Here is a 26,020-nt window from a genome sequence, read left to right as displayed (position 1 = left end):
AATGTACACTCAACCTCACACGTTTGTATGCATATAAAATGTTCTTATAATCATGTAAGTGTTCGGTGGCTACTTCTAATCATGTTGAGTTTATTTATCGCGGAGGTGAGCAAAGCGTACCAGAGAAAATGCAGGATTAGAGGAATTCACCGAACAATTAATTATAAACAAATTGTGTATTGGGTTAGGAGTGTTACATACATGGTATACATGTATAATAACTAACAACTACAAACACAAATGGCATGTCAAACATATTTATTTATAGCCTACAATCGTACATACTGTAAAATGCAGACAATAGTAGATGTCAACATAAGAAAATAAATTCCAACCAATATACATAAATGGCTTAAAGTATTTTTTCTTTTCTTTTTTTTTTTACCAAAATAAGAGTGCAAAATGTAAATTACAGTAAGCTGTGGCAAAATATCTCCCGAAAGAGGGTAAGTTAGTGGATTTCAATTTTTATTTATTTTTTAATTTTTTTAATCTGTACCGTCTGATTTTTACCCACACGCCAGATAATCGTAAATCGGCATTTTATATGTGATGTATTCTAAATAAATGCACATTGTGCATGACAAAATGCACAATTTTAAATTAAGTTTACAAATTATACACAACATCGATATTCCCATTCGTTTTTATTTCCATTTGGCTGCTGCTCGCTGGGGGGAGAGCTGCCTCCATGTATGCTAGTATATAACAGCAAATTCTGCTTCCATTCATTTTTCTTGATCTTGTTAACATGCATTTTGATTAACAAGTTTCTCTTATCTAGTCATTGAGACAGGAAGTAATATATGTGACCTGCGACAATTGAGCTTTTCAACGAGAAATGTGTTCATTAACAACCTCATCGACTCAATTTCAAAACATTAACAGATTGATTTAATTAACACATTTAGTTTGAAAATCACTTGCTGCTAAAGCTCTCATTACAATACCATGAGTTTGATGCAATAACACTGTCTTTTGAAAATCCTGCCCTTCTGCTCTTACAATACCTTCAAGTAACGTACCTCTTATATCATTGTGTACACATACCATATATGTTACGGTGAATGTTTCTGCAGTAATATGCTGAAATGTCAGAAATGGTGATCTTCCTATTTGTAAGCCTTTTCTGTTTTCTGACAGAATATGACAGAAGATTTGCAGTGCTTTCTGGGATTGTGTACTGATCTAATGCAGGGCTTCTCAAACCGTCCTCGGGACTTGTCTTATGGTTTTCATTTCAGCTGAGCTCTTAATTACATGTACTTAACTAAACCCTTAATTGAACTAATACAGTGATCACCCGTTGTAACATGACTCATTATAGTGCGGAATCGGTTATAACACGGTAGTGTCGTGGCTCCCATTTGCTCCATAATGCCATTACAGTAGCCCTTTTATACTCGTTATAAGGCGGAACACAAATAGCACCGTCTTGTAACTATGGCTCCTCACTATAGCGTTATAAAGGGTGAGCACTGTACTTTGCTTAATTAGACCTTTTTAAAAGTTCTCGGCTCCTAAAAAGTGGCAGATTTCAAGTTACTTATACCAGTGGTTCTCAAACTTTTTTGTTCAGGGACCACTTAATTTTTTTTTTTTGATCTCGGCAGACCACACAATAACAGTATTCGTGACTGAAAACTAAGCAAATTAAAAAATCACTGTAGTACCAAGAATAACTATAGACTTACCTTTCTTTGTTTCAATGTGATGGGTGGGCATGTTTCTGTGAGCAGTTAATCAGAAATACAGACATACATAAGAAATAGGAGAGCTGTAACTGCATAAGAATTTAAGAAGATAAGACTTAGTTAAACTGAAGACTGTTCGTATGAAGCTGTATAGAGTTATTGTTGCTGAACATATTGATGTACAATGGAAGGATTTTCCACCAGTTTGACTGCATGGATGTAAGTAAATAAAACTTATTGTTTCTGATGTTTTAAAAGTCTATATGCCTGGAATTATTCTATATGAAATAAGAAGTTGAACTAATATGTGAAGCACAGTAACTGGATGATGTGTCGTAATGTATAAGCAACCTAGACTACAAACTCTGAAGTGGTACATTTGTTTATTAAGAAGCCACCACACATTCCATATTTTATTCCTTTGTCCTGGTGATGTAACACATATTCATATTACAAGTACTTCTTGTACCAAAATATCGACTTCCATATTGGTAAATTTCAGTTTTCGATTCCGAGCATCCTCATCACCATGGCTATACCAGGCTGAGGTCTTTGTGTGCCATTCATTTTCTTTTGGAATGTGTAGCCTACACACGCAGGGTTGACCCAAACCCGCTATTTATTGTGAGAGGTGTGTAATTCTCCACCGCTAATTGCTGTGAGGGATATTTAAATTGGTTGATTGCAGAATCGCCTGCTACACCTAATTAGTCTTTTAAAATAGGTCGTTATTTTGACACTGAGTGCAGCCATACTGAGCACGCACATTACGTGGCTTTTTGCAGTCAGTTTTTTTCCTTTATAAATTTGGGCCTGAGTGTTTAATGAAAACCTATCCCTGTGAGGCCCAACTGTCGGAGAATTTTTAAAAATAATAATAAAATGAGTCCACAAAATGTTTTGAAAAAGGTGCACCTGCGCCTTTAAGACAAGCCAGGGACTTTGAAATGAGATCTCTGGTATATGTTTCTTACTGAATATTTTTCACTGTTACTGTAAGTATTTTTTAAAGTTGTCTTTACCATAAGATATTGTAAATGATACAGTATGGTGTTTATCAAGCCAAAACCACTAGGAACAAACCTTCTGTTCATTCCACTTTGTATCATGTACTTCATAAAAATAAAAATAAATAATAAATAAAGTGTGTGATAAAATAGTGCTATAGGAAGAGAACATACAGATTTTGCTTGCTAACAGTCATTGTAAACATAGCCACTGTTTAGCTTTTACATTTTAGTTTTTTTTTTTCTTTAGTTGTGGTTTTGTGTAGTGCTTGGAAATTATGTAATGGAACATCATGGTGATTTAAATTATATTTAAAAGAAAAGAAAAATAAAGATGTGTGGTATTTAAATCTTTATACATAGGGGCTCTTCAGCTAGACTCAATGTACATAGTCAAACTTTCATTATAAACTGAAAGCCTATATTTAGTAAAATGTTCTTTATTCTCAATATGATTATAGTGTTTTCAAAAACATTACTAATTAAGGTTGTTATATCCTTTTATTACTGCCTCGGATTTGTATTTGCATGTCTACAGAGTAGAAATAGGCCATATGCCCATTATTTTAGTCAGTTCCTTAACAACCAGACAAAATACTAGCCAGTAATACTTTTCTGATCTCACCGAAGAACAACATTTCCTTCACCTTTATTGTATATCACGAGGTACATTTTTTAAATTCATTTTCTCTACCTGCTGCTGGACTTCTTAAAGAAAAAAACAGTGCTTTCTTGGCAGCTCTGATGCAAATATCATGAAAACAGAACCAATACATTTACTGTAATGCGTGTACCAGTAATACTATTGCCTTAGGGTCACAAAAGTTATCTTAGTTCAGAGATTCAATATCCCAGGGTTCTGGGTTCGTAGACGATTCATTTTTTTAATAGCCCCTTGATTTCTATGCTCCCAAGTCCCAAGACGCACAACATCAGAAGACTGACGAACAGTTTTCAGTGCAGCTCTACTGAGAGAAAGAGGCCCTGGTATTTGTTTTACATATGTATCAGGGTTTGCCACGTCAGACCAGAAAAATACACCCAATCGACCTTAAAAACAAGCCCACCCCAATGGGTGGAGTGAGGGGGGGGTGGCGAATTGCAAGCCAACAAGTACATTGCCGTTTGTTTTAAACACTAATAACTTTGAACACCCAGCAGAAGTTGTTCAACTACTGTAAAATGCTACAACACAACATTTATTTCAGTGATATTGAAAGTAGACGGGTCGCTACTTTATTATTGTTAGTTATATGAAAGCTTTAACTAAATATTGCACCTTTTTCACACCAAGAAATGATTACCTACCTGTAAAGCTAGAAACACTAGAAACCCTGCATACTCTGGTCTCCTCGCTGTCTTCAGGCCTCAATGCTTCTGCGGCCTTGCTGCGGTACATGGTCGCATTGAAACGCTGTAGGTACATATAGGTAAATTAGCATGCAATTATTCACAAGAGTGCTCATTCTGTTCTGGCGTATTGCATAAATGACACATGCTATGCATATGTGCCTGTATGTATAAAGATGTTATATGATAGGTGCTTGTTTTATAAGGGTGTAACACTAATCTGATCAGTCAGTTACAGGTTTCATTTTGAATGTATGCTAGCAAAACATTATTGTGTGTAAATTAATATTTTTCTTTGGAACATTTATATCCCACAGCCATTCAGGAGAAGACACCCAAAAAGCATATCAGCCAGCCTATGAATCATGAATCCAGGAAAGAGAGCACACCAACAGGGAACAGCATCACAGAAAGTGGATTGTTGCTAGAGGTACAAAGAAAAAAAATTGGCATATTGCCTTTGGTTTTTTTTTTTTAAATGCATGTCTTTCAGAACACAAAAAGTTATATTTTTTTGCAGCGGAAAAATTGACACCAAACTAGCAGCAGTAGAGACATAACATCATTTGGGAAGTAACATTAAAATGCTGGATTAGAGTCATAACATTTGTCAAACTACTGTACAACGGGACAACATCTGTAGCAAACAATATAGTTTAGTGGTATAGACTGGTTGTAATATTGTGTGTTGTAATCACTGTGTTCATGGGATTGTAAGCCATTGTATCATTATTTATACTGCTAGAAAGGCTCTAAAACCTACACACTGTATCCCACTCACTACTGCTGTTACCGGTAAGTGTGTGCAGCGAGTGCTTTGATCAGTGTTCCGTCCTCATGGTTTGCAAGTCAGTTATAAGGGTGTTAAGAACCAAAACAATATTGTATAAAGCCAAAAAAATCTAAATGTAGCAGTTTCTTTTTAGTTTCTCATCCAGGTAACTGCATTCTAATTAATCATTTACTGACTTATTCAATTCACAGCTCCAGCCACATTCCCACGTGTTTACTGTTTACTGTTCCGTAATAAAGAGCTTGGAGACAGACAGTTGTTTTCCAACACAATACATGATTTTCTTTTATTATTTACAGCGGGGAAACCAAAACAAACCCCTAACTCCATTTGGAGCAATAACTGAACACAGGATCCCTAACTAAAGTTAGAAAGGCTAGTCCATTTATCTAACAACAACCCAGTGGATACCTTTATGCTTAGATAGATTGTCTACTCACACAAAGTGGTTTTAACACAGAGATGGTAAACTTCCACTTGGTTCGTATACTGACTCACTAAACAAAAATAAAATAAATATGTGAACAAAAACAACGCTCACAGAGCAAAATAAAAGGTTTAACAAAAACAGGTCACAAACATAAAATAAAAAACCACAAACAAATATTGTTTTCTGGTGGTGGGGGCGGAAGCAGCAGGTAATCTTCCTCTGCTAGTGGAGGCGGAAACAGCAGGCACTCTCCCTCTTGTGGAGGAGGCGGGAGCAGCGGGTAGTCTCCCTTTTGTGGAGGAGGCAGGAGCAGCGGGTAGACTTTCTCTTGTGGAGGAGGCGGGAGCAGCAGGTAGTCTCCCTCTTGTGGAGAAGGCGGGAGCAGCAGGCACTCTTCCTCTTGTGGAGGAGGCGGGAGCAGCGGGTAGACTCCCTCTTGTGGTAGAGGCAGGAGCAGCAGCCACTCTCCCTCTTGTGGAGGAGGCGGGAGCAGCAGGCACTCTCCCGCTTTTGGAGGAGGCGGGAGCAGCAGATAGTCTCCTTCTGTCTCTGGAGACTGGTGCGGCTTGGCTTGGGCATTGGCAGCACAGGCTCCTTCCACAGGCATTGGCAGCTCAGGCTCTTCCCACTCCAGGTCCGTGTCTGTGTCCCTGTAGACCTCCAGGCAGCTGTCCTCCTCATGCCCATAGCGCAGGCAGTTTATGCTCCACTCCTCTTCGTCCTCCCACTCAGGCCCTGCGGACGGCAGTAGTTCCCTCTCTCGCTCCTGTTAGACCCAGTCCACGACCTGGGTCATTCTCTCCACTGCTTCCGTCAGCCCTGGAAATCTTCTGGTGATCGCCTTCCGCTGGACTTCTCTGCAAGTCCAAGAGGATATCCAGGTGGCTGTGCCCCTGTTTTTAGTCACAGGGGGGGTACTGGGGTCCCTCAGCCAGCCCTCATAGCTCTCCATCCTTCTGTGGAGAGGTGGCCCTTCATTTCCCCTCTGGACAGGACCTTCTCTTCTGTAGTGCCTCACTTCGGTGATGTGCAGGCACCATAAACCCTTCTCCATCCTTCACTCATAAAAAAATCATTATTTTCATCAAAAAGTATTTCCAAAAAAAATTGTACCCGCAGTACCTGCTCTGGCCTGGGTCAGTGGAAGCGCTAGATCCCACGTTGGACACCACATGTGACAGGGTAGCCGAGTAGATGACATCCCCAGACCAGATAGCTGACAGAGATACACACAGGCAGATACTCGGGTGAAAAAGCGCACTGCGGAGCTTTTTTTATTAAACAAAAGTAAAATAAATATTTGAACAAAAACAATGCTCACAGGGCAAAATAAAAAGTTTAATAAAAACAGGTCACAAACACAAAACTCCAAACAAATACTGTGCTAGTCTGCCCAGCATGAGTAACAATTGCTTGCTTTCCTTCTTACTTTTAGTTTCATTTTTTTATTTTCTCCCATCTCACTCTCACGTTCCTCCTCTTGAACACCCACCTTGAACACAGGAGCTGCAGGGTTTTTATACATGTGACCATCTCTGGATTAACAATAAATTAATCAGTCCGGAGATGATCACATTCTGCACGAGTTTAGTGGATGGGCTTTTAACCCTATCCACGTTGCCACACAATAACAAACAGTTTTAAATAGACACAAAATACATTTAAATCATAACACACTAATATCACCATTTTAAATAAACATAACCAATACATTTCTCTTTTAAATAAACCACAAAACCATTATTTTAAAAACATTATTTTAAAATATGTTTCAACCCAAAATACAGTATTTACACTATGTTTACAAGCAGGGCTTTGACCTGCCTCAGTAATTATTTACAGGGCTCTCTTCTGCCCTGCCACAATCACAAATGTAATATAATAATAATAATAATAATAATAATAATAATAATAATAATAATAATATTTTACTTTCAATGGAAATCTCAAACAGTAAAAAAAAAGTATATAATGCTAAGTCTCAATATTTATATATTATATTACAATATATTACAAAATAGAACATTTTTAACAGCACTGAAAATAAAAGATACTGGCAAGCTGTGAAAATGTGAAATAGTAAACAGTACCACTATGAAATGCACCTTTTCATGAATTCTGTACGGACACTTGATAACAATGCTCATGACGTGTTCTAATTCTGCAACTTTTTCCACATAATGCCTGTTGATGCAGAATGCAGTGTAAGAAAATTGGTACTTCTTTCTTTAATTTTTTCCAGCATTCTGCTAGCCAGCCCATTCTTTTGCCCAGTCATATATGGTGCACCATCTGTTGTAATCCCAGCTAGTTTCTTCCAAGGTAATGCTGCACTTTCCATGGCTTCTTGAAGTAAAAAAAGTCATTTCCTGTGGTTGTGGTGTTCATGCTTAAACTTAAAATTAAATATTAAAAGTTAATTTTTGCCATTTCAGTAATACTCTCAGCAACTGTGTTACAAGACAAACTGACGTTAGAAACATTTTCTGTTTTTTCAGGACATACTGCATGAGCTGTTTTAACCATGCACCTTTTAACAAATTCACCATCTAAAAAAGGTTTGACAGCACCTGCAATCTCTTTGCTAACAATACAAATGGCATCCACGAATTAGTGGTATAATGCAAAATGTTGCTGGTCCCTTGAAATTCATATTAACGAGAATTGACTCTCCTGTAAGTGGCACCACGATCTATCTTGTGTTAATTGTATAGGCTACTAAGTAGGCCAAGTTAGTAATAATAATAATTCAAAAACACTAAAATAATTTAGTTGCAATTTAAAATAATATTTTATTCGCATTGTACACCTGTGTATATAATGCAGCAGCAGGATTTATGTTGTGTTACCGGTAACAGTAGCCTACAGGCTAAAGTGAAAAAAAAGTGTACTCACGACAGATACTGTCAGATTGTTATTGGTTGATACTCAGTAATTATGTAAACCTGAGGGACCGCATTGTTTTGTGTTGAGTAATTAACACGTTTTATTCCATATAATTAATACCTAAAACTTCAATTTCTTACAGGTAATTACTCGGAATTTACGAGTTTAAACATACCCCTAATAAAGACAATAATGTATAACAAGACAATTTGTTCCATACCATTTGATACCGTTACAGTCCAGACAACTACAGTGCAAACAATAAACAGAGCACCCCAGCTGAGTCAGGGGATTTATTCAAGTTCTATTGCTGGTTTCTATTGTTGAAGTAGGAAATTGGAAGGGATTACATATGTGTTGATCGGAAAGACTTACACAAAGAGCTTGACACGAAGAGCTAGACACTGCCAAACCTTTCTGCAACTTTCTATTGCCACTCCTTTATATATATGCAGTAGTGTGGAGTAGTGGTTAGGGCTCTGCACTCTTGACTGGAGGGTTGTGGGTTCAATCCCAGATGGGGGACACTGCTACCCTTGAGCAAGGTACTTTACATAGATTGCTCCAGTAAAAACCCAACTGCATAAATGGGTAATTGTATGTAAAAAAATAGTGTAAAAAATTATGTAATTGTATGTAAAAATAATGTGATATCTTGTAACAATTGTAAGTTGCCCTGGATAAGGGCGTCTGCTGCTAAGAAATAAATAATAATATTTTTTTGCAGTTATTTAGTACACGCCACTAATAATAATATGGTTGTTACTACAATTTGTTATTACATTTTTTTTTCAGTTAGCTGTCTTCTGAATGCATATTATTCCAATACTTATTACGAAATTAAATACAGTTATTACTCAGTTCATATGGTGAACAATTTTGTGAATCAAAAGAAATTACTTTAAAACTAAGGGTAGAATTCAAGCATAAAAAACTAGAGGGTATATTTAAACATACAAAACTAAATATCTATACATAACTCACAAAACGGCAATCACATTGGCTGAGTAAAGCTGGCCTGTACCAGTTACTTGGCTTAGTTTCCTCAAAACGTACATGTTAATCATAAAATCGTTTTGCTAGCAGATACCTATGTAATTGTATTGTGTAACTATAAGAAATGTAACGATGCTTAACAGCAATTAGATTTGTGTGTGTGTGTTTCTCAAATTATGAATGCTTTAATTATCATCACAAGGAAGAACCCACAAATGGCCTTTCTGTATCTGAAAGTTAAATATCACAAGATAAATAAAAAACCAACTGACCATGGAAATGTGTTGCCCATGTTGCGTGACTTGAAAAGCTACTCACAGCAAGGCATGGCTGCAGGCCTTCACTATTGTACTGTGGTAACTATAGCAACAGGGTCTCAAGGGACATAGAGATGCCAGAGTATTTAACTTCTATTAGAGAAATATCTTTGATGTCTTTGTGGCCGATGTTTTGCTGTGAGACTAGGAAAGCTACCAGGATATACAGATCTTGTTGTCACAGGATGCCCCATCTGCCTTATTCAACATCCTTAGAGAGTTTCTAATAAGTGTAAAATGTGCTAAATGAAATCTCATAAGCTTCATCTCCCAGTCACAAGACTCACAAGAGCACAGTACTTACTTTGAACTGTGTTAAGTTGTTTTCTGCTTTAAGTAGCAGGTGCAACTTTCCGTGACTTAACATAATTGGAATTATATGCATGGAAAAATAAAATCTGCAAAGTAGTCCAAATTTTGTGATATGATTTATACTCTTTAAAAGATGGAATTTAAGGTTCTCATGGAACTTTATTACAGTATGGCATCTGGTTTGAAATAGGTCTCTCATCCTGTCATGTATCCCTACTTTATCTACTGCATATGTGCGCTGTCCTGCCACTGTAAGAATCCCTCTCCCATCCCATTTGCCATAATTATTCCTATGTTAGCTCCCCTAGTAAGGAGTGGTGTGCCAAATAATTGGTCACAGACAGTAGGTAAAGGCCTCTAAAGCAAGGGTTTCCAAACTTTCTTGGCCAAGGCCCCATGACATTTTACACCATGACTGAGGATCCCCATCTGAAATTCTAATTTTGATACTTTTATGGTTCTTTTGTACTGGTAGAAGTACTGTACTACCTCTTTCATTATGTTCAGTGTCATTCTTGGATGTTTGAGAAACCGCTCTCTAATTACCTGAACTCACTTGTACACTGTCTGACTGCAAATGCAACACAAACCTACCTGTAAAAGTAAGTGGGAGCGATATGGTTCACTTTATTTATGTACTGGGAAGAAAATATATCAATAACTGCTACCAAAACCATACATTGGCAGAAGTCTTGCATTTCATTATTTATGTCAGTTTTTAATTTAAAAAAAAAACTTCATAACTATAAAGTACACCCCCTTTTGTATAATGGTACATTCTTTTAGCACGAGCATGACCTGACGTCAGTGTTGCATTCAAAATAACCCCAAGCACCAAACAGCAGCATTTATGTGAATTAATTGATCCCCTGGTCTGGGAAACTTTGCTTTGTCAGGGTCATTAATGAGTCAAAATGTGTGTACATGCCACAGCCCCCTGAAACCATCTTGTGGCTCCCTAGGGGCCCCCGACTCTCAGTTTGGGCACCCCTGCTGTAAAGTACCCACAACTGCACAAATAACTGATTTTTCACAGAACAGTTTCTGCCTTATTTGCATTCCTCCAGTACAAATTAAACATCTTGTAAAATTAGTATGTATTTATATATGCATATACTCCAAAATGTTTATATTTGCTGGTTCTTAAGCAAAAGCTATATCATGAACAATGTAGGAGAATGGTAGGTACAAGAAGACTTATATAAAATTTGTCACACAGCACTTTTGCCTAAAAAAGCAGATGAATACGGTTACTAGGTCAGTCGCCTCCGGGTGCTTGACTGTACAGTTTATAGCTGTCAAACAGACTTTTCATCAAACCTTGAGCTGAATATGCCCTGTGTGTGTGTGTGTGTGTGTGTGTGTGTGTATAGCTATAAATACCTATGTATATATCAAATGTTCACTGATAATCTGTACAAAAAAGCTTACATAAAACTGTATAAAATATTACTGAATGATTGAAGCCTTTGTCAAGTCAAGAGCAGCTTTTTTTTTTTTTTGCTTTGTCGCTAGAAGTCAGATTTTTTATAATGAACTTACTAACAACAGTAAGTAGTGTATGTATATACCGTAATACAATATGTAATGTCATTTATATACCGTAATACAATACCATTATTAAAAAGTAAAAAAAAAGTAACTCTGCTGAAACCAGTCTTGTAGATTATGGCATGGATGGTATGATATTTTACTCTTCACAGTCTATTGTTTAAATCCAGTTTATGCATGAGATTTTCAGTATACATAATATTACATTGATAAATACTTGCCTAAGTACTTTCACATTCTGTTACTAAATACCTAACCATAACCCTAACACATAACTCTTACACTTGTACTAAACCCAAGCACCTCCACATCATTTTTAGATGTAATTTGACCGTGACCAGCTTAGTTGCATACTAAGTTGCTTACACTGTGCCTTCGCTGTTAACAGTCAAAATTCATGGAGTTGACATCCTATTAAAGTTTACAGACTGAATTTAGCACTTCAAAGTTAAATAATGGAATAAAATCAAAAAAATAAATTCCATCCACTCTGGGTTTTGCGCCATTTCATAAACTACTTGAGCTTTGTTCTCGTGGTTTATGATCACATAATGCACTGCAGCCAATGTAAAGAGAGAGAGAGAGAGAGAGAGAGAGAGAGAGAGAGAGAGAGAGAGAGAGAGAGAGAGAGAGAGCGCACTCCGTTTATAAGAATCACTGATATAAGAATTATTATTATTATTATTTATTTCTTAGCAGACATTCTTATCCATGGTGACGTACAATTGTTGATATCACATTACTTTTACATACAATTACCCATTTATACAGTTGGGTTTTTACTGGAGCAATCTAGGTAAAGTACCTTGCTCAAGGGTACAGCAGCAGTGTCCCCCACCTGGGATTGAAAACCACGACCCTCCGGTCAAGAGTCCAGAGCCCTAACAACTACTCCACACTGCTGCCCAGAATCAACCGCATATAGTGATCAAAACCACTGGGACAAAATCATTCCTATACTAACCAATGTAAAATAATCTGCTTGTAAGAATCAAGCAATCCGCTTATTAGAATCATTTCGGATCAAACTGACTGCATGTAATATGATACTGTATCAAGTGCAGTGACGTGTACAGCCAATAAAGCTGTTTTTGAATTTGAATTTGATCACATCTTGCGTGATTAGGCACGTACGCAGCGTGGATCGTGCAAAGATGCAGGAAACACTGCATTGTTTGTAATCAGACAGTGACTGCGCCACTGCATTGTCCAGGTGTGTTATTTTGTGTTCCCTGTTAGTGAAAATTTGTTTCAATAAAGTGAATACACATTCATTGAATAGATACTGAGTACAGCAGTGTTATTGTGTGATATGCATGTAGAGGGAGAGGGAATGCGGTGCGGCACAGTGAGGAGGAAGAGGAGAAGGAGGAGGAGGAGGAGGGCGGGGGATTACGGAGCTTTGCATCTCCGCTTAATGAAAAACTCTGAGATTTGCATCGCAACTGAAAATAAGTAAGCCACAGATGCATTCAGTGGTAGTCCTGACAGTAAAATACTGTACTGTAATGTCATTTTAATTCAAAGGCCATTACACGTAACACTGCATGGCAGTTAAACTAGGCACCCTCGCGAGACGATTGCTTCTCAAGTATGCTGTAGTAAAATAGGATTCTTCAGCCTTGAGTAAACATAATCGTGATCATATGACAAGTTGCTTACTCACGAGGACTTGTTTTGATGTATTGTCCTCAGTGATTGAGCACCATTGACATTTGTATATTGTATTTAAACTGCAGAGGTGCTTTTGCTAATTGTAATGTGACGTGGCAGAGGACGGTGTAAATTATCAGGCTGGAGTCTTAATTTACAGTTTTAAACCAGTGTTGGTTTTATTTTTCTTACACTACAGTGGCGAAACAACCGCAAATAAAACAAACGAAATAAACCTAGCTCTCAGTTGGCGCACTAAGTAAACAATACTTTGTGTAGAACAAACACTAGATCTCTTACTCACGTTTTTCTTTCTTCTGCTTCCTTACTCCTCTATACCCCCGTCACAAAGCTGTCGGCTAAGCCCTTTTTATCGAGGTGCCATTAACTTTAACAAGCTGACAGTTAACCAATTGACCATTATCCTTAATTCGGTAAGTAAAAGCAGCTGTGGATTTTTCGTGGCCGTGCATACATGCAGGAACTTGTGACATCTAGCGGCCAACCCATTACACTGCAGAAACATACTGATTCTGCACCACAGTAATCATATCGGTCCGCTTTAAAGAATCAACCGCTTATGTGATTCTTATAAACAGAGTGCACTGTGTATTATCTATATATATATATATATATATATATATATATATATATATATATATATATATATATATATATATATATATATATATTACTTTTTCACATAGCATATTTCAGATGTTTTACACAATAGTTTAAAGGAATTGTCATACAGTATAATACAATACATAATAGATATCCACATTTTCTAACTGGTAATATTAATAGCTGATTCAGGACCACGGAAAGGCCATAATAAATTACTCATAATTCCAATAGTTTTTTTTTTTTTTTTACAGGTATAGAAGCTATAGCCATGACACTAAAAAGAAATGATCTAATGATCTCCGCTACCTCAACTTTAGAATTGTGCTATATGTTCAATAATTGTGATTGGATCTTTCTTACATGACTTATAATTATTTTAATTTCTGTCAACTGAGAAATAAGATTGTGAGGTAATTTTTCTTCTATGTGCCCAATTCCCTCTGAACCTCACCTACATGACAATGAGTCTGACAAGGGTGGCAGAAGTGAGAAACAGGAGACCACACAAAGCAAACCCGGAATCACAAATAATTTCAAAACATTCTTTCATGGTGTGAAAGGGCAGAGACATGTGGGTGCATATTCGTTGCATGAGTGATAGGCAGGAGGTTGAGACGGATGTTGAAGTTAATACGCCCGGCAGGCGCACAGGATTTCTTTACATAAACAGAAACGTAGGAACAGCTGACGTGACACTACTAGCGATGGTAACGCACGGAGGACATACATTGGGAATGTACAAAAGGCAAAATAAAAACACTGTACAGAAACATCAAACAAAGGTTGCTGGGAACATGGCTTGCATACACTACTACTTACTATACTTTATTGGGATCTACAATCACTGAACTAATTACTGATTAGAAAACAAACCCCGACCCCGGTTCACACACACGTGTCAGGTACTCCATTAACTAGGTACACACATTTTACACAACACTATTTACAAAATATACACACACAACCCACAGTTCATGCACAGGGCTCCTGCCCTGCAACAAATGGCATTTCTGCTAAAACAGGAATAACACAAAATAAAGGAGGAAACAAAGTCAGACCACGTCAACCGCCAAATTAAAAATTTTAAAAAACTGGTCTGGATTGCCTCAGAAATTAAAAACCCAAATGTTATGACTTTTATCAAAATTGTTTTGTGCCTTTCATTTAAATACAGTTAATGTGTGGTAATGTATTATGCAAGGTATTAATTCAGTTCCTGAAATGAATAAATAAAATAAAAAAGTATAAACTTGGCAGTTAACAGCAGTACTCAAGCTAAAATTGTATTTCTCTTGCCAAATTCATATATTTTTGTGAACTAGTCAGTATTAAATATAGAATAAGAGATATGTAGCTTTAAAGGAGATTATACACAGCTATGGCCAAAAGTTTGTATCACCTAGAATTTTAGGATTGAGACATCATTAAAAAAAAAAAAATGAACATAATTTAGATATTTATTATTCATGTAATCAAAGAAACTACAAAATTATAAAGCAAAAGTCTACCAGAATTTCATGTTAGATTCCGAAATATCACATTTTTCAATTGTTGTCAGTTTTTCATTAAGTATATGGAAAACTGCAAAGCGCTATGTAATTCAATATGTTAACGTAACATTATTCATTAGTTTTCATTTGACTTTATGAAGCAAAATTAGTTCATTATATAGGGTGATGCAAAACTTTTGGCCATACCTGTAGACTGTAAACGCTCTTATAAAAGTTTGCCACAGTAAAATGGTAGCAAGGTGTAATAAAGCATAGTGAAAGCATGTAGGTATGCATTGTACACCACAGCGAAGTATGGTAAGGCATAATAAAAACATTGGAAACCATGGTAAACAATGGTAATTCATGGTATACCCATTGGAAAATTATGTGGAAAACTGCAAAATTGCTGTGTAAATTTACCATGGTAAACCTTTGTAAAGGTATTTCTGCTTAACTATATTATATCAAGTTGTGTCACTAACTAAAAATGTGTTTTTTTTTCAGTCATTAAGTGGATTTGCGCTGGTGGTGAGCACAGAAGGGATGATATTTTATGCATCCTCCACTATTGTTGACTACCTAGGCTTCCATCAGGTATGTATGTATGAATTGCTTTTTTGAAGTAAATGAAACACACCAGGTATATATTCATTACAAGGCTTGTGTTATACAGTACTGTTACAGCAAACAGGTATAAAGCAAGAATTCATCCAATGGTTGTCAGAATAGTTTGGGAACTACTAGAGCATATACAGGTAAAACGAGTTACAGGGTCCAGTCCTAAAGCTTTGTAAGCCCTGTAATCTAAAAATTTTCCCATTTAATGAAAAAATATGATGTATATTGCATTGAATTATAATACTTTTGTATAAGAAGTTTTCAAGAGTTTTTAATTCAGCTATCTATAACATATTGTGACAGATGGGGGGATGTCACATGAGTGGCACCTCAGAAAATGCTGGTTTGTGGGGTATTATGGATATTCTTTGGGGAATCAGAAGAGCATCTTTAGAATGGCATTACAGGTCTGCCACCTGGGGTGGGGGTGGGCTACGTGTGGGAAAGTTGTTTTGATAGCGCTGTGGTCCACGATGTTATTAGCAGGACAACTCAGAGACAAGAAAAGCACCTAGGCGCACCTTTATTAAACAAAAAGACAGAAATAAACAGGGCACGAGGCAGAAGGTTTTAAGGATTTCATGTTAAGGTTATTGGTTTGAAACTTTGTTAGGATTTAACATTTTTGGGTGCTTGTTTTGGCCAGCAATAGATTAGACTGTAGTCGTCTATCATTGTTAATAACTGATAGTGCTATAAGGGCTGTCCTGTTGCACTTAAAACATTTTAAATCACATTCAATTAAAGGCATTATAGAACTGGACTGACTTTGTCTTCAGAGTTTTAATGCTAAATTGCTTTGTGCCCAATAACATACAACAAATTTGATTAAACTAATGAATCATGTTTTCTAAAAGTTTGCACCATTTCATAAAAGAAAAAGGAATTGCGTAGGGTAATGTTTGGGCTAGTTTAACACATAGGGCCCTGTTTTGAAGCAAATCAAACTTTCAAAGAGAAATCAAATGGTATTTAAATGTATAAAACTAGCAAGACTACTACTTGTATATGTGTTCAATTTGTTGTATATGTGTTCAATTGGTAAAGACTTGTTTTTATTTGCATTACTGCAGAACTAATTTTTCTTTCCTGCAACTAGAATCAAATTTAGTTAATTGAAAATTGTGGTGCCGCTATCAACTGTGATAATGATTTATTCATAATTTAATGACATAAGATCTACTGTAGCAAAAGATTGGTAAATCTAACCCTATAATATTGTTTGTAATCGGTTAACCTGGCCCAACCTTTTTTTATGCGATTTTACCTTATCTTTTTAAGGTTAAATCTAATGAACTGTGGTGTTGAGTTTCTATTCTTGCTTCTTGTTTCCTACCCAACATAGTTATCATAGTGCTTTTTGGATCACTGTCAAAAGAAGTAGAGAAAATACTCCACATACCTCCATTACACACATAACAAAGTTATTATGAATGTTTATTGAGATTTTTATTTGTATCTGTTTATTATTCAAATGATCTTCCTTTGTTGATACCTTGTACCAAATATTAGATGTGCTGCCTAAAACATGGCTCCTTGACAATCTTGAAAAGAAGTCTAAGGGGCTCCTGATGTGCCGGTTCGAGTCCAGGCTATTCCACTGCCGACCGTGGACAGGAACTCCCAGTGGGCGGCGCACAATTGGCACCCTGCCAGTCTCACCGCGCACCAGCGACCACTGTAGACTGGCCGGGTGCCTGCGGGCTTGCCTGTAAGCTGCCCAGAGCTGCGTTGTCCTCCGACCCTGTAGCTCTGGGTTGGCTGCATGGCGGGCCTGCAGAATGAAAAGAAGCGGTCGGCTGACGGCACACACTTCGGAGGACAGCGTGTCTTCCTCTTCGCCACTCCCGAGTCAGTGCAGTGGTGGTAGCGGTGAGCAGAGCCTAAATTGGGAGAATTTGGTAATGTTTTCGCACGTGCTTGTTGACTTGTGACGTTTTAGTATATTTTTCTCCTGTTGAACTGTAACTTGATTGAGACCATAGGCACCTAATCCATAGAGCACAGGAGAGGCAAATGATATATTTTGCCCCTCTTTTTTTGCTCCGTGTAAACACATTGTTATTCTGTTTTGTTATGGTTTTGCCTATAAACAGTTTAAAATGTAAAAAAAAATGAAAAAAAAGGAAAAAGTCATTCATAAGACGCCACAAGTCAAAAATAAAAAATAAATACACAAATAAATAAATAAATAAAAACCCACAATAAAATGGCCCCTACACAAACATTGGTTTGACCCGCCATAGTCCGCTCTGCACTATTTACAACAGCTAACATTAGCAGAAGATGCTGGGCAGTTTGGATTAATTAAGTATAGCCTAGGATATTTAAATGTAATTCATAACAAATACGCATAGCAATTTTCCTGCACAGCTTGAGTTTACATGTTATCAAAGTTCTTGTACTTCGTTGGTTCCTGGCATCTCAATGGTCAATTGTGAATATACTGCATGCGATGTCTAGAGAATGGATCATAGAAATGCTGGGACTGCTAATTGTAGCCTGCCTGGGAAATTGCCAGGAACACGAGACCAATAAGTCTGGGTTTTCAATAAAAAAAATGTAGACTGTCACACAAGAGTCTTTGACTTTTTTCAGTACAGTAAACTTTTTTCATGAACATTTTGCAGTATTAAGTAGATTTATGTCAATGACACACATGTGGCCAACTTGCCTTTTCAAAGCCAAACAGATACTAGTTTTTTTTTTTTAGATGGCTATCACAAGAAAGCAGAGAAAATGTGCAGAAACACTGATTTCCTTTGATCTGATTTGTTACTGTGTAATTATTCTTTGAAGAACAGAATACTCCAGCCAGGAAAAATATTGCCTATTCTTTTTTTTATAAGGGGATCGCACACTATAGTCACTTGATATGTGTACTGATGTAAATCTGGGTTGGTTTCAGTATTGGTGGCTGTGCCATGTGTTTGGGTCTAGGATTGTTTTACAAGGCAAATGTTCAAATCCTTGCGTGCCACTGATCTGGAAATTATGGGGAGGTTAAATATTTTAGAAGGAATCTGTCATTCATGACAGAAAGCACGGCTAGAGCTGGAAAGAAATAGGAAATATAAACCATGGACTTGTTGCAGGATTTTTCAGCAGGCTGGGAAGCAGCATTCTGGTTCTGTGTCACGCAATGAATGACAAACAAGGCTGAATGAGTTCCCTTTGACTGCAAAGAAACTTTTGATTACAAGCTGTATAAAAGTTGGAATTTAAGACTGCTGTATTGAGGGATGGATGAATGATGAATGATTTATTGAACAGTCGTGGCAAGAGAAAACTTCAAGTGAAAAATCACATACGTAAATAACTTTTGTAAAATAACATATTTACAGTATACATTATTATTAGTAGTCATAGTCGTAGGAGTCACACTAGTGTAGTAGTATACTGTACTAACTTTCGAATATACTAACTTTGATATATTTTTTAATGAAGGACTATATTTCAAATTGATACAAAGTTAGGAAGATTGTTGTGTAGAAATAGAAGGATGGATGAAACCACAGCATGGAAAAGTGTTTAGGCTACTTGACAACAAGACTATAGAATCCCTCTCCACACACACACACACACACTGGGCTGCATTCACACTGGGTCTGTTTCAAACGGACTCGGTCTGGTTCGTTTAGTATGAATCAATATAGCAATGTGCTTGCTGTTCACACTTATCTGTGAGCAAAGGGACTGAGTTTGTTCGTTTGTATGGTGTGTTTACCGGATGTTTATGATATCCTGCAAGGCATATTGAAACATGGCAGCTAATAATGTATTGCTCTGGTTTTTGATATAGCATGTTTAAGATTCTTACATATTGTTGTGGAAGAAAGCACTGGGGGAGCACTTCACTAATTTAATACATGTTTTGAATGCCTACAGTAAGAGAATAATGCTGTTTACGCAATTCTGCACGGTTATCCTACTGTCAGCACTAAACAAAGTAATTTAAGAAAATAATGTATTTTACTATTTTTGTGAGTTTTGTCCAGTTCGGCTTGGATTTTGGTGTCTCACCAAATTTCTGTCAGAGCTTCAGTTTCTCCCACCGTCCAGATTTCCAAAGTGAAAAACTGGGACTTTTTTTTCTTCAATTCATTGATGCCGTAGCAACTCTGAAGCTGTTAAAATAACAGTATAACACAATAATAGTTAAAACATTAAACATTGGATTAATTTATTGCATCATAACAACTCATTATTCTCTTTATATTGTCATCTAGTCAACAAATGTTAAATGTAGAAAAAGCCAAATTTAAAAAATAGATCAGCTACTTCCATTTAAACATATGGTATACACATAATCAGAATGATTAAACAAATAATCCATATCATTGTTTATTTTATTTTTGAATGGCGCTGACACAACCTAATACTCGCTAACTTATAGAGCACACTGATGCAGTTTTGTACTTAATAATTGTTTTAAAAAAATACAATAGCAAAACTGGGACAATTACCACTTTATTGTTTCCAACCGGAACAACAAATTAAGGCTGAAACTGTGACAGTCCCAGTTTTCACGGGATGTCTGGTAACCCTTATGTAGTTCCCAAAGACATTTTGTTTTTTGCTCTACTTGTTTCCTCAGAATATGAACTAAACTATGCGCAAAATGTTTACTTCTGAGTCTTGTTATCTTATAGTTCATTTCCTATGTGCAAAAGGACAGAGTCTAGCAGTTGTTCACATTGATGTTTAGTTTAGACTCAGTGTGTTTGCCAAACGGACCGAGACCACCTCTTTAGGTTGACTCGGTACGTTTTGTTTCCTAAGCGGACTTTGTTGTTCGCACTTCACACCAAATATACCCAACCGTACTGAGTGCGGACCAAGCCCTCTAAACGGACCCAGTGTGACACACCCTTAGTTATTGCAATGTGATTACATGTATTACAAGGTTTGAAACTACCAAAAGTCTAGTTTCTTAGTGTATTGAAATACATAAATGTGTAAGCGTTTTTAGATTTTATTTTTCTTTTAACAAAAATAAGTTTGCTAACTTTGTGACTGCATTAGAGATGCATCTCGATTCAAGGAGTTTCTCTTGTTAAATTGTATTGAAAAATAAAAATGTCATGTTCATTTACTGAATTTCATATGTCTGTTAGATGATAATTACATTAATTCGTATTGGCAAGTTGTTTAACTGGAAGTAACATTTTGTTTGCTACAACGGACATCGTTAATAAAGGGGTTACTGGGTCAAGCCATCATGCATTATTTCATTCTCTCCCCTAATGGCTCTTACAGACTGATGTGATGCACCAGAATGTGTTCGATTATATCCATGTGGATGATCGGCAGGAGTTTCGCAGACAGCTCCACTGGTCCATGAACCCCCCTCAGCAGGTGGCCAGCCAGGAGCACCATTTAGCACCAGGAACTGGTGTGTATATAATTAACAGCAACAGTCAGAGGTAGTCAGAGGAACTGGAAAGCAAAACTTACAGCTTGCAAGTCGAATGTTAGTTTTAAAGTAGAAAAATGGTGGGAGAAATGCTTTGCTTAAAAATGTTAAGCATGTCAGGTTTTAAAACTGCAGTGACCCACATTTATATTCTGTGTTTTACTACAATATAATTAGTGCGTGGCAGTTTACTGCATTGTTCCAATGTGTATCTATCTGTGCACATTACAGGCATTGCTGTTTTTTTTTTTTTTTATCAGAAACATTCAATTGTAACGATTACACCTTCTTTCAACTTAAGCTTTGAAAGATAACAACGACCTTAACTCTTGCCATACATATTTGTGGCTTTATACCTCTAAATTGCATACGGTAGTTTTTTTTTTTTAGCATTGCATAAGAGTAAAAAGCCTGCCACTTTAAAACGGTATCCCGGGGGGCTCCTGAGTGGCGCATCCAGTAAAAGCACTCGCTAGAGTGCAGGATGCGCTCTATAGCCTGGACGTCGCCGGTTCGAGTCCAGGCTATTCCACAGCCGACCGTAGACGGGAGCTCCCAGGGGGCGGCGCTCAATTGGCCGAGCGTCGTCCGGGGGGGAGGGAGGGCTAGGTTGGCCAGGGTGTCCTCGGCTCACCGCGCACCAGCGACCCCTGTAGTCTGGCCGGGCACCTGCGGGCTTGCCTGTAAGCTGCCCAGAGCTGCGTTGTCCTCCGACGCTGTAGCTCTGAGGTGGCTGCACAATGAGTCTGCAGAGTGTAAAGAAGCGGACGGCTGACGGCACACACTTCGGAGGACAGCGTGTGTTCATCTTCGCCCCTCCCGAGTCAGTGCAGGGGTGGTAGCGGTGAGCTGAGCCTAAAAATAATTGGGCATTTCAAATTGTGGAGAAAATAATAAAAAGTAATTGGCAACGACTAAATTTAAAACAAAAAAAAACATTATTCCATTAAAGCAGTTTTCAATCAGTGATATCTAACAGTTCATCACATTTCTAAGTAGCACACAGTCTGTTTATTGTCATGTCTTATTATGTCAGTGCCTTATACATTACCTGCATAGAATTGCCCTGCACAGCTCCCCTTTGTACACATAAAAATTACTGTGTAAGGATATACTTGGACTGTATGGTGAATCCCACCATAGAAATCACTCGCTTTACACAGAATTGCATGCTACTATTTTTGTATGTAATGTTTATGTGACTCCTTCATAGTTTTTGGGATTGTTGCTCACTGCAAGCCCTACTTCTGGAAGTTTCAAAAAGGGAAACCACTCAGGTCATTATGTTTGGTTTTATTGAATACACGTCATACTCCAAAGCATATGGATCTGCTATACATAAACTTTATAAGGCTTAATCCTTGTTAAACTTTATCTTCCTACCTCAATGGGTAGCAGCAATGAAGCTCACATCAAACTCTACTCTTGAACCATAACAGCCAATTCAGGACAATCAAAAGGACCAGGACTCATTAACTGACATTATTAGAGCAGGTGTAATGTGGTCTATATACATAATGCTATCCTGGTTTCTTTGTAGGGGAAGACTACATCCTGAGCAGTTTGTTTAATGCCCAGGAATCGGATGGTGTTCCACCAGAGTGCTCTTCCTTTCTGAAGCGCTGCTTTATCAGCAGAGTTCGTTGCCTCCTCGACAGCACCTCTGGCTTTCTGGTAAGTGTTTGAGTCACAGAATCTCCACATACATTTACTGCACGAGTCTATTTAACTGCTAAATTCAAATTTGTGACATTTACTGTTGCACACTACTTGACTGCCTTATGTACTTTTGTCATTATACTGTATTTCTGTCTCATGATAGAAGTTGCAAAAAACAATAAGGCTTGAGTATTCTGTACATAAATTATGATGTTTTTGTGAAAGGTATTTTCTTGATTTCTTGATTGATTTGCTTTTTTCCTCCGAGTTTTAATGTTTGGAATACAGTTGACGCTGCTTTATCGGGACGCCTCGGGAGATGTAAAAATATCCAGAATAAGTGGCTGCCCCATTAAACGAGAGACCTTTGAAAGGACCGTACTCACACTTATACTCTTACGACATACACAAGAGAGAAGTATTTTTTACAGTTTTATTTAATTTCTAAATGAAAAGATAAATAATGAAATTACATGACATTATGAATACATGTTAAATGCATAATTTGAAATCTGAGTCAATTTTATTTTATTCCTAAACAAAATGAATCACTAAAAAATAATGAAATTACATCTTATCACAAGGCGAGACACCTGCGATGTTGACACAGAAACTTTTTTGCCACAGCAGCCTGAGAAACCACAGGAGACTCCCAACTCCTTCAAGAGTTCAACCTGTTTTATGCAGTTTATACAAGTTAAAGCGTAATCTCTTAATCGCTGCACTGTGCAACACAAACCCGTGTTGCTGTGAAAAGCGATCTCCGTTCATGATTTGAAAATACTGTATCCCAATTAAACGAAGTGATGTCCCAATTAAACTACAGTACATAAATAACATTGGGAAGAACTGTCTCCCAGAGTTCTGTTGCATTTAAGCAGAAATCCTGATTATCAGTGTCCCGATTAAGTGGTGTCCACTATAGACTGAACAAATATGAATTTGGTAAATAATATAACACAAAACAGACTGTTCAGTTGTGCTAGGCAGACACCTCCTGTTAGGAAATGCAAGGCTGTGGGTTAAATATTTAGCATAAGATGACAGCCAAGAGTGTTTTCATAACAATAAAATAAAACTATTAAAACATTTCAGTGTGATACACAGGCTGCTTGAAAAGTAAGTTAAACAATCAGATTGCTGGATTTTGATGATGTCATAAGTTGTTTCTTTTGACTAATCAACTTAAACCGACTTGTGACTTTTTACAGCATTAAATGGAACAGTGCTATACATTTTTTTTATTATTATTATTTTGATTTAATAGATTTTAAAATAATATTTTACAGTTTAAATTATTTGAAGATATCAGTACAAGAACATTCCATCTCAATTGACCAAAGTATTTTAATTAAGTGTCTTAAACCGTTTGTATAAAATTGAAGTTTCGTGTGCCAATGTATCAAACTTGAGCAGTATTTAATAAACGGACACAGACAAAGAACCTCTTAAAGGCAACTCTAATTCTGATCCCTTCTTAAACTTCAGTTGTGTTTTTTGTCTGTTTCAAGAGAGAGTGATAGTAAAGCGATCAGTGCCAGTATAACCTTGCCTTACAGTAGAAATTTGGGTTTAGGCACATCGCTTACAGCCATCTTACAAAATCTTGAAGTGTAATTGCATGAATGGGGAAAAAAAACCTTCATAAAACCCCCTACTAAGTAAATAGACTGTAAATGTGTCATACTTAATTTCTGCCTACTGTAAATCATGGAGATTTGGGTTATTTATAAGAGACTTATTAGGTAATTTATGAAGAGTACAAAATACTTAGCCAGGTTTCTTCAATGGTACAAACCTTAATTTTGTTCAGAAAGCTTTTGCATGGTTTAGCAGCTTTCAAAACAGATTTATAGTGTGTTTCATTCTCTGCCTGCATTGTCAGCCAAAGTGGTTTGGATTTAGAAATGGAAATTCATAGAGCAAATTATTTAATATTACATGTTAAGTAATAATAGTTTAACTGTGTTTGAGAGTCCAACTTCTCCGTTTTATGAATAGAGAGTTTCTTTCTTTAATGGCACATGTAAAAAGAATAAAAGGACATAGATGAAATACATACTGGTAATAAAAAATATACTTCAGTAATATTTAGAATATTTACTAAATGCACAAATTAGTAAATAGCTTTTTTTTTGCATTATTATTATTTAATGTATAGAATATAAAGAAAATGTGGATATAATATGCTGTCATAGCCAGTTACATTGTAAGAGCTCACTGTTCATCCATAACTTAAGATATCATAAACTCTCTAGTGTAATACAATAGAATGAAAAACAAGGGCTCACAAGTAGAAGACAAAACACCTCCACATAGAGTAGTATATCATCCAGAACCTTAAATACTTGATTCTAAGGTAAGAATTGTTATTGTATGTTTTACCTTTTTTACACATTGATATGCAGTTTATGGAAAATATAGAGATGTACAACTAAGTTGTTTGGCCACCAGCCTACTCTATGGAAAATATATACAAAGTTTTGTGTTATGTTAAATGCCTATTTTTCCCTGTCGTAGACTATGCAGTTTCAAGGTAGACTGAAATTTCTTTATGGACAAAAGAAGCGGACAGCGTCTGGAGCCGTGCTTCCCCCCCAGCTAGCATTGTTCTGTGTTGCAGTGCCGGTCTTGCTGCCCTCCATCACAGAGATGAAAATGAAAAGCATGATAATGAGGACCAAACACAAAGCCGGTGTTATTAACACATTGGAAAACAAGTAAGTCAAAATGTCTACCAGATACAAGACTGCACTTATTTATTTATTTATTTATTTTAAATAGAGAATTTATTGTTCATTTATAATGAGAGACAATGACAAAGGCTACACCATGCACTAGAATAGCTTTCTGGCACCTCAGTCCTGACATAACACCCTCAGTCATTAAGGGATGCTTTATGTCATCTACATTTTTAGAACATTTAATTACCTGCTTAACATCATATCATGTGTTTTGTGTAGAATTATCTTTATAAAATGCTGGTATAGTTTGTAACCATGGGAAATAATGATATAAGTAGAAACAACCATAGAGAATCATACAGAACTGTGGCAATGTGCCCTGCCCCTGTGTGCATTTGTGTGTTATATGTTGTATGTAGTGTGTAAATGTTGGTGTATTGTAGTTGGTTCACGGGATATAATGTGGGTAATGAGCACAAGTGTTTAAAATGTATAATTGTATTTAGGCACGGGGATTGCACTTCACGTGCATTT

The 26,020-nt window shown here is 36.8% G+C and overlaps 1 protein-coding gene and 1 long non-coding RNA gene across 4 annotated transcripts in view; one reads left to right on the top strand and one right to left on the bottom strand.

The window, feature by feature from the left end:
• The window catches only part of LOC117399266 (aryl hydrocarbon receptor repressor-like), a 116,996-nt gene that overhangs the window by 76,899 nt on the left and 14,077 nt on the right, over nucleotides 1-26,020 (top strand). For all 3 annotated transcript variants that reach the window (XM_033998353.3, XM_033998354.3, XM_033998355.3), the window contains exons 4-8: nucleotides 4,369-4,481; nucleotides 15,614-15,703; nucleotides 20,987-21,122; nucleotides 22,684-22,817; nucleotides 25,323-25,522. In XM_033998353.3, coding sequence (XP_033854244.3) covers nucleotides 4,369-4,481; nucleotides 15,614-15,703; nucleotides 20,987-21,122; nucleotides 22,684-22,817; nucleotides 25,323-25,522 — 673 coding nt within the window. The remainder of the gene's footprint in view (nucleotides 1-4,368; nucleotides 4,482-15,613; nucleotides 15,704-20,986; nucleotides 21,123-22,683; nucleotides 22,818-25,322; nucleotides 25,523-26,020) is intronic.
• The window catches only part of LOC131736921 (uncharacterized), a 69,562-nt gene that overhangs the window by 39,414 nt on the left and 4,128 nt on the right, over nucleotides 1-26,020 (bottom strand). Inside the window, exon 2 of the long non-coding RNA XR_009328509.1 lies at nucleotides 4,010-4,115. This is a non-coding gene — a long non-coding RNA (uncharacterized LOC131736921). The remainder of the gene's footprint in view (nucleotides 1-4,009; nucleotides 4,116-26,020) is intronic.

The sequence above is a fragment of the Acipenser ruthenus genome, chromosome 4 (genome assembly GCF_902713425.1).
Source record: "Acipenser ruthenus chromosome 4, fAciRut3.2 maternal haplotype, whole genome shotgun sequence".
NCBI lineage: Eukaryota > Metazoa > Chordata > Actinopteri > Acipenseriformes > Acipenseridae > Acipenser > Acipenser ruthenus.
This window is presented reverse-complemented; position numbering and strand designations above follow the sequence as displayed.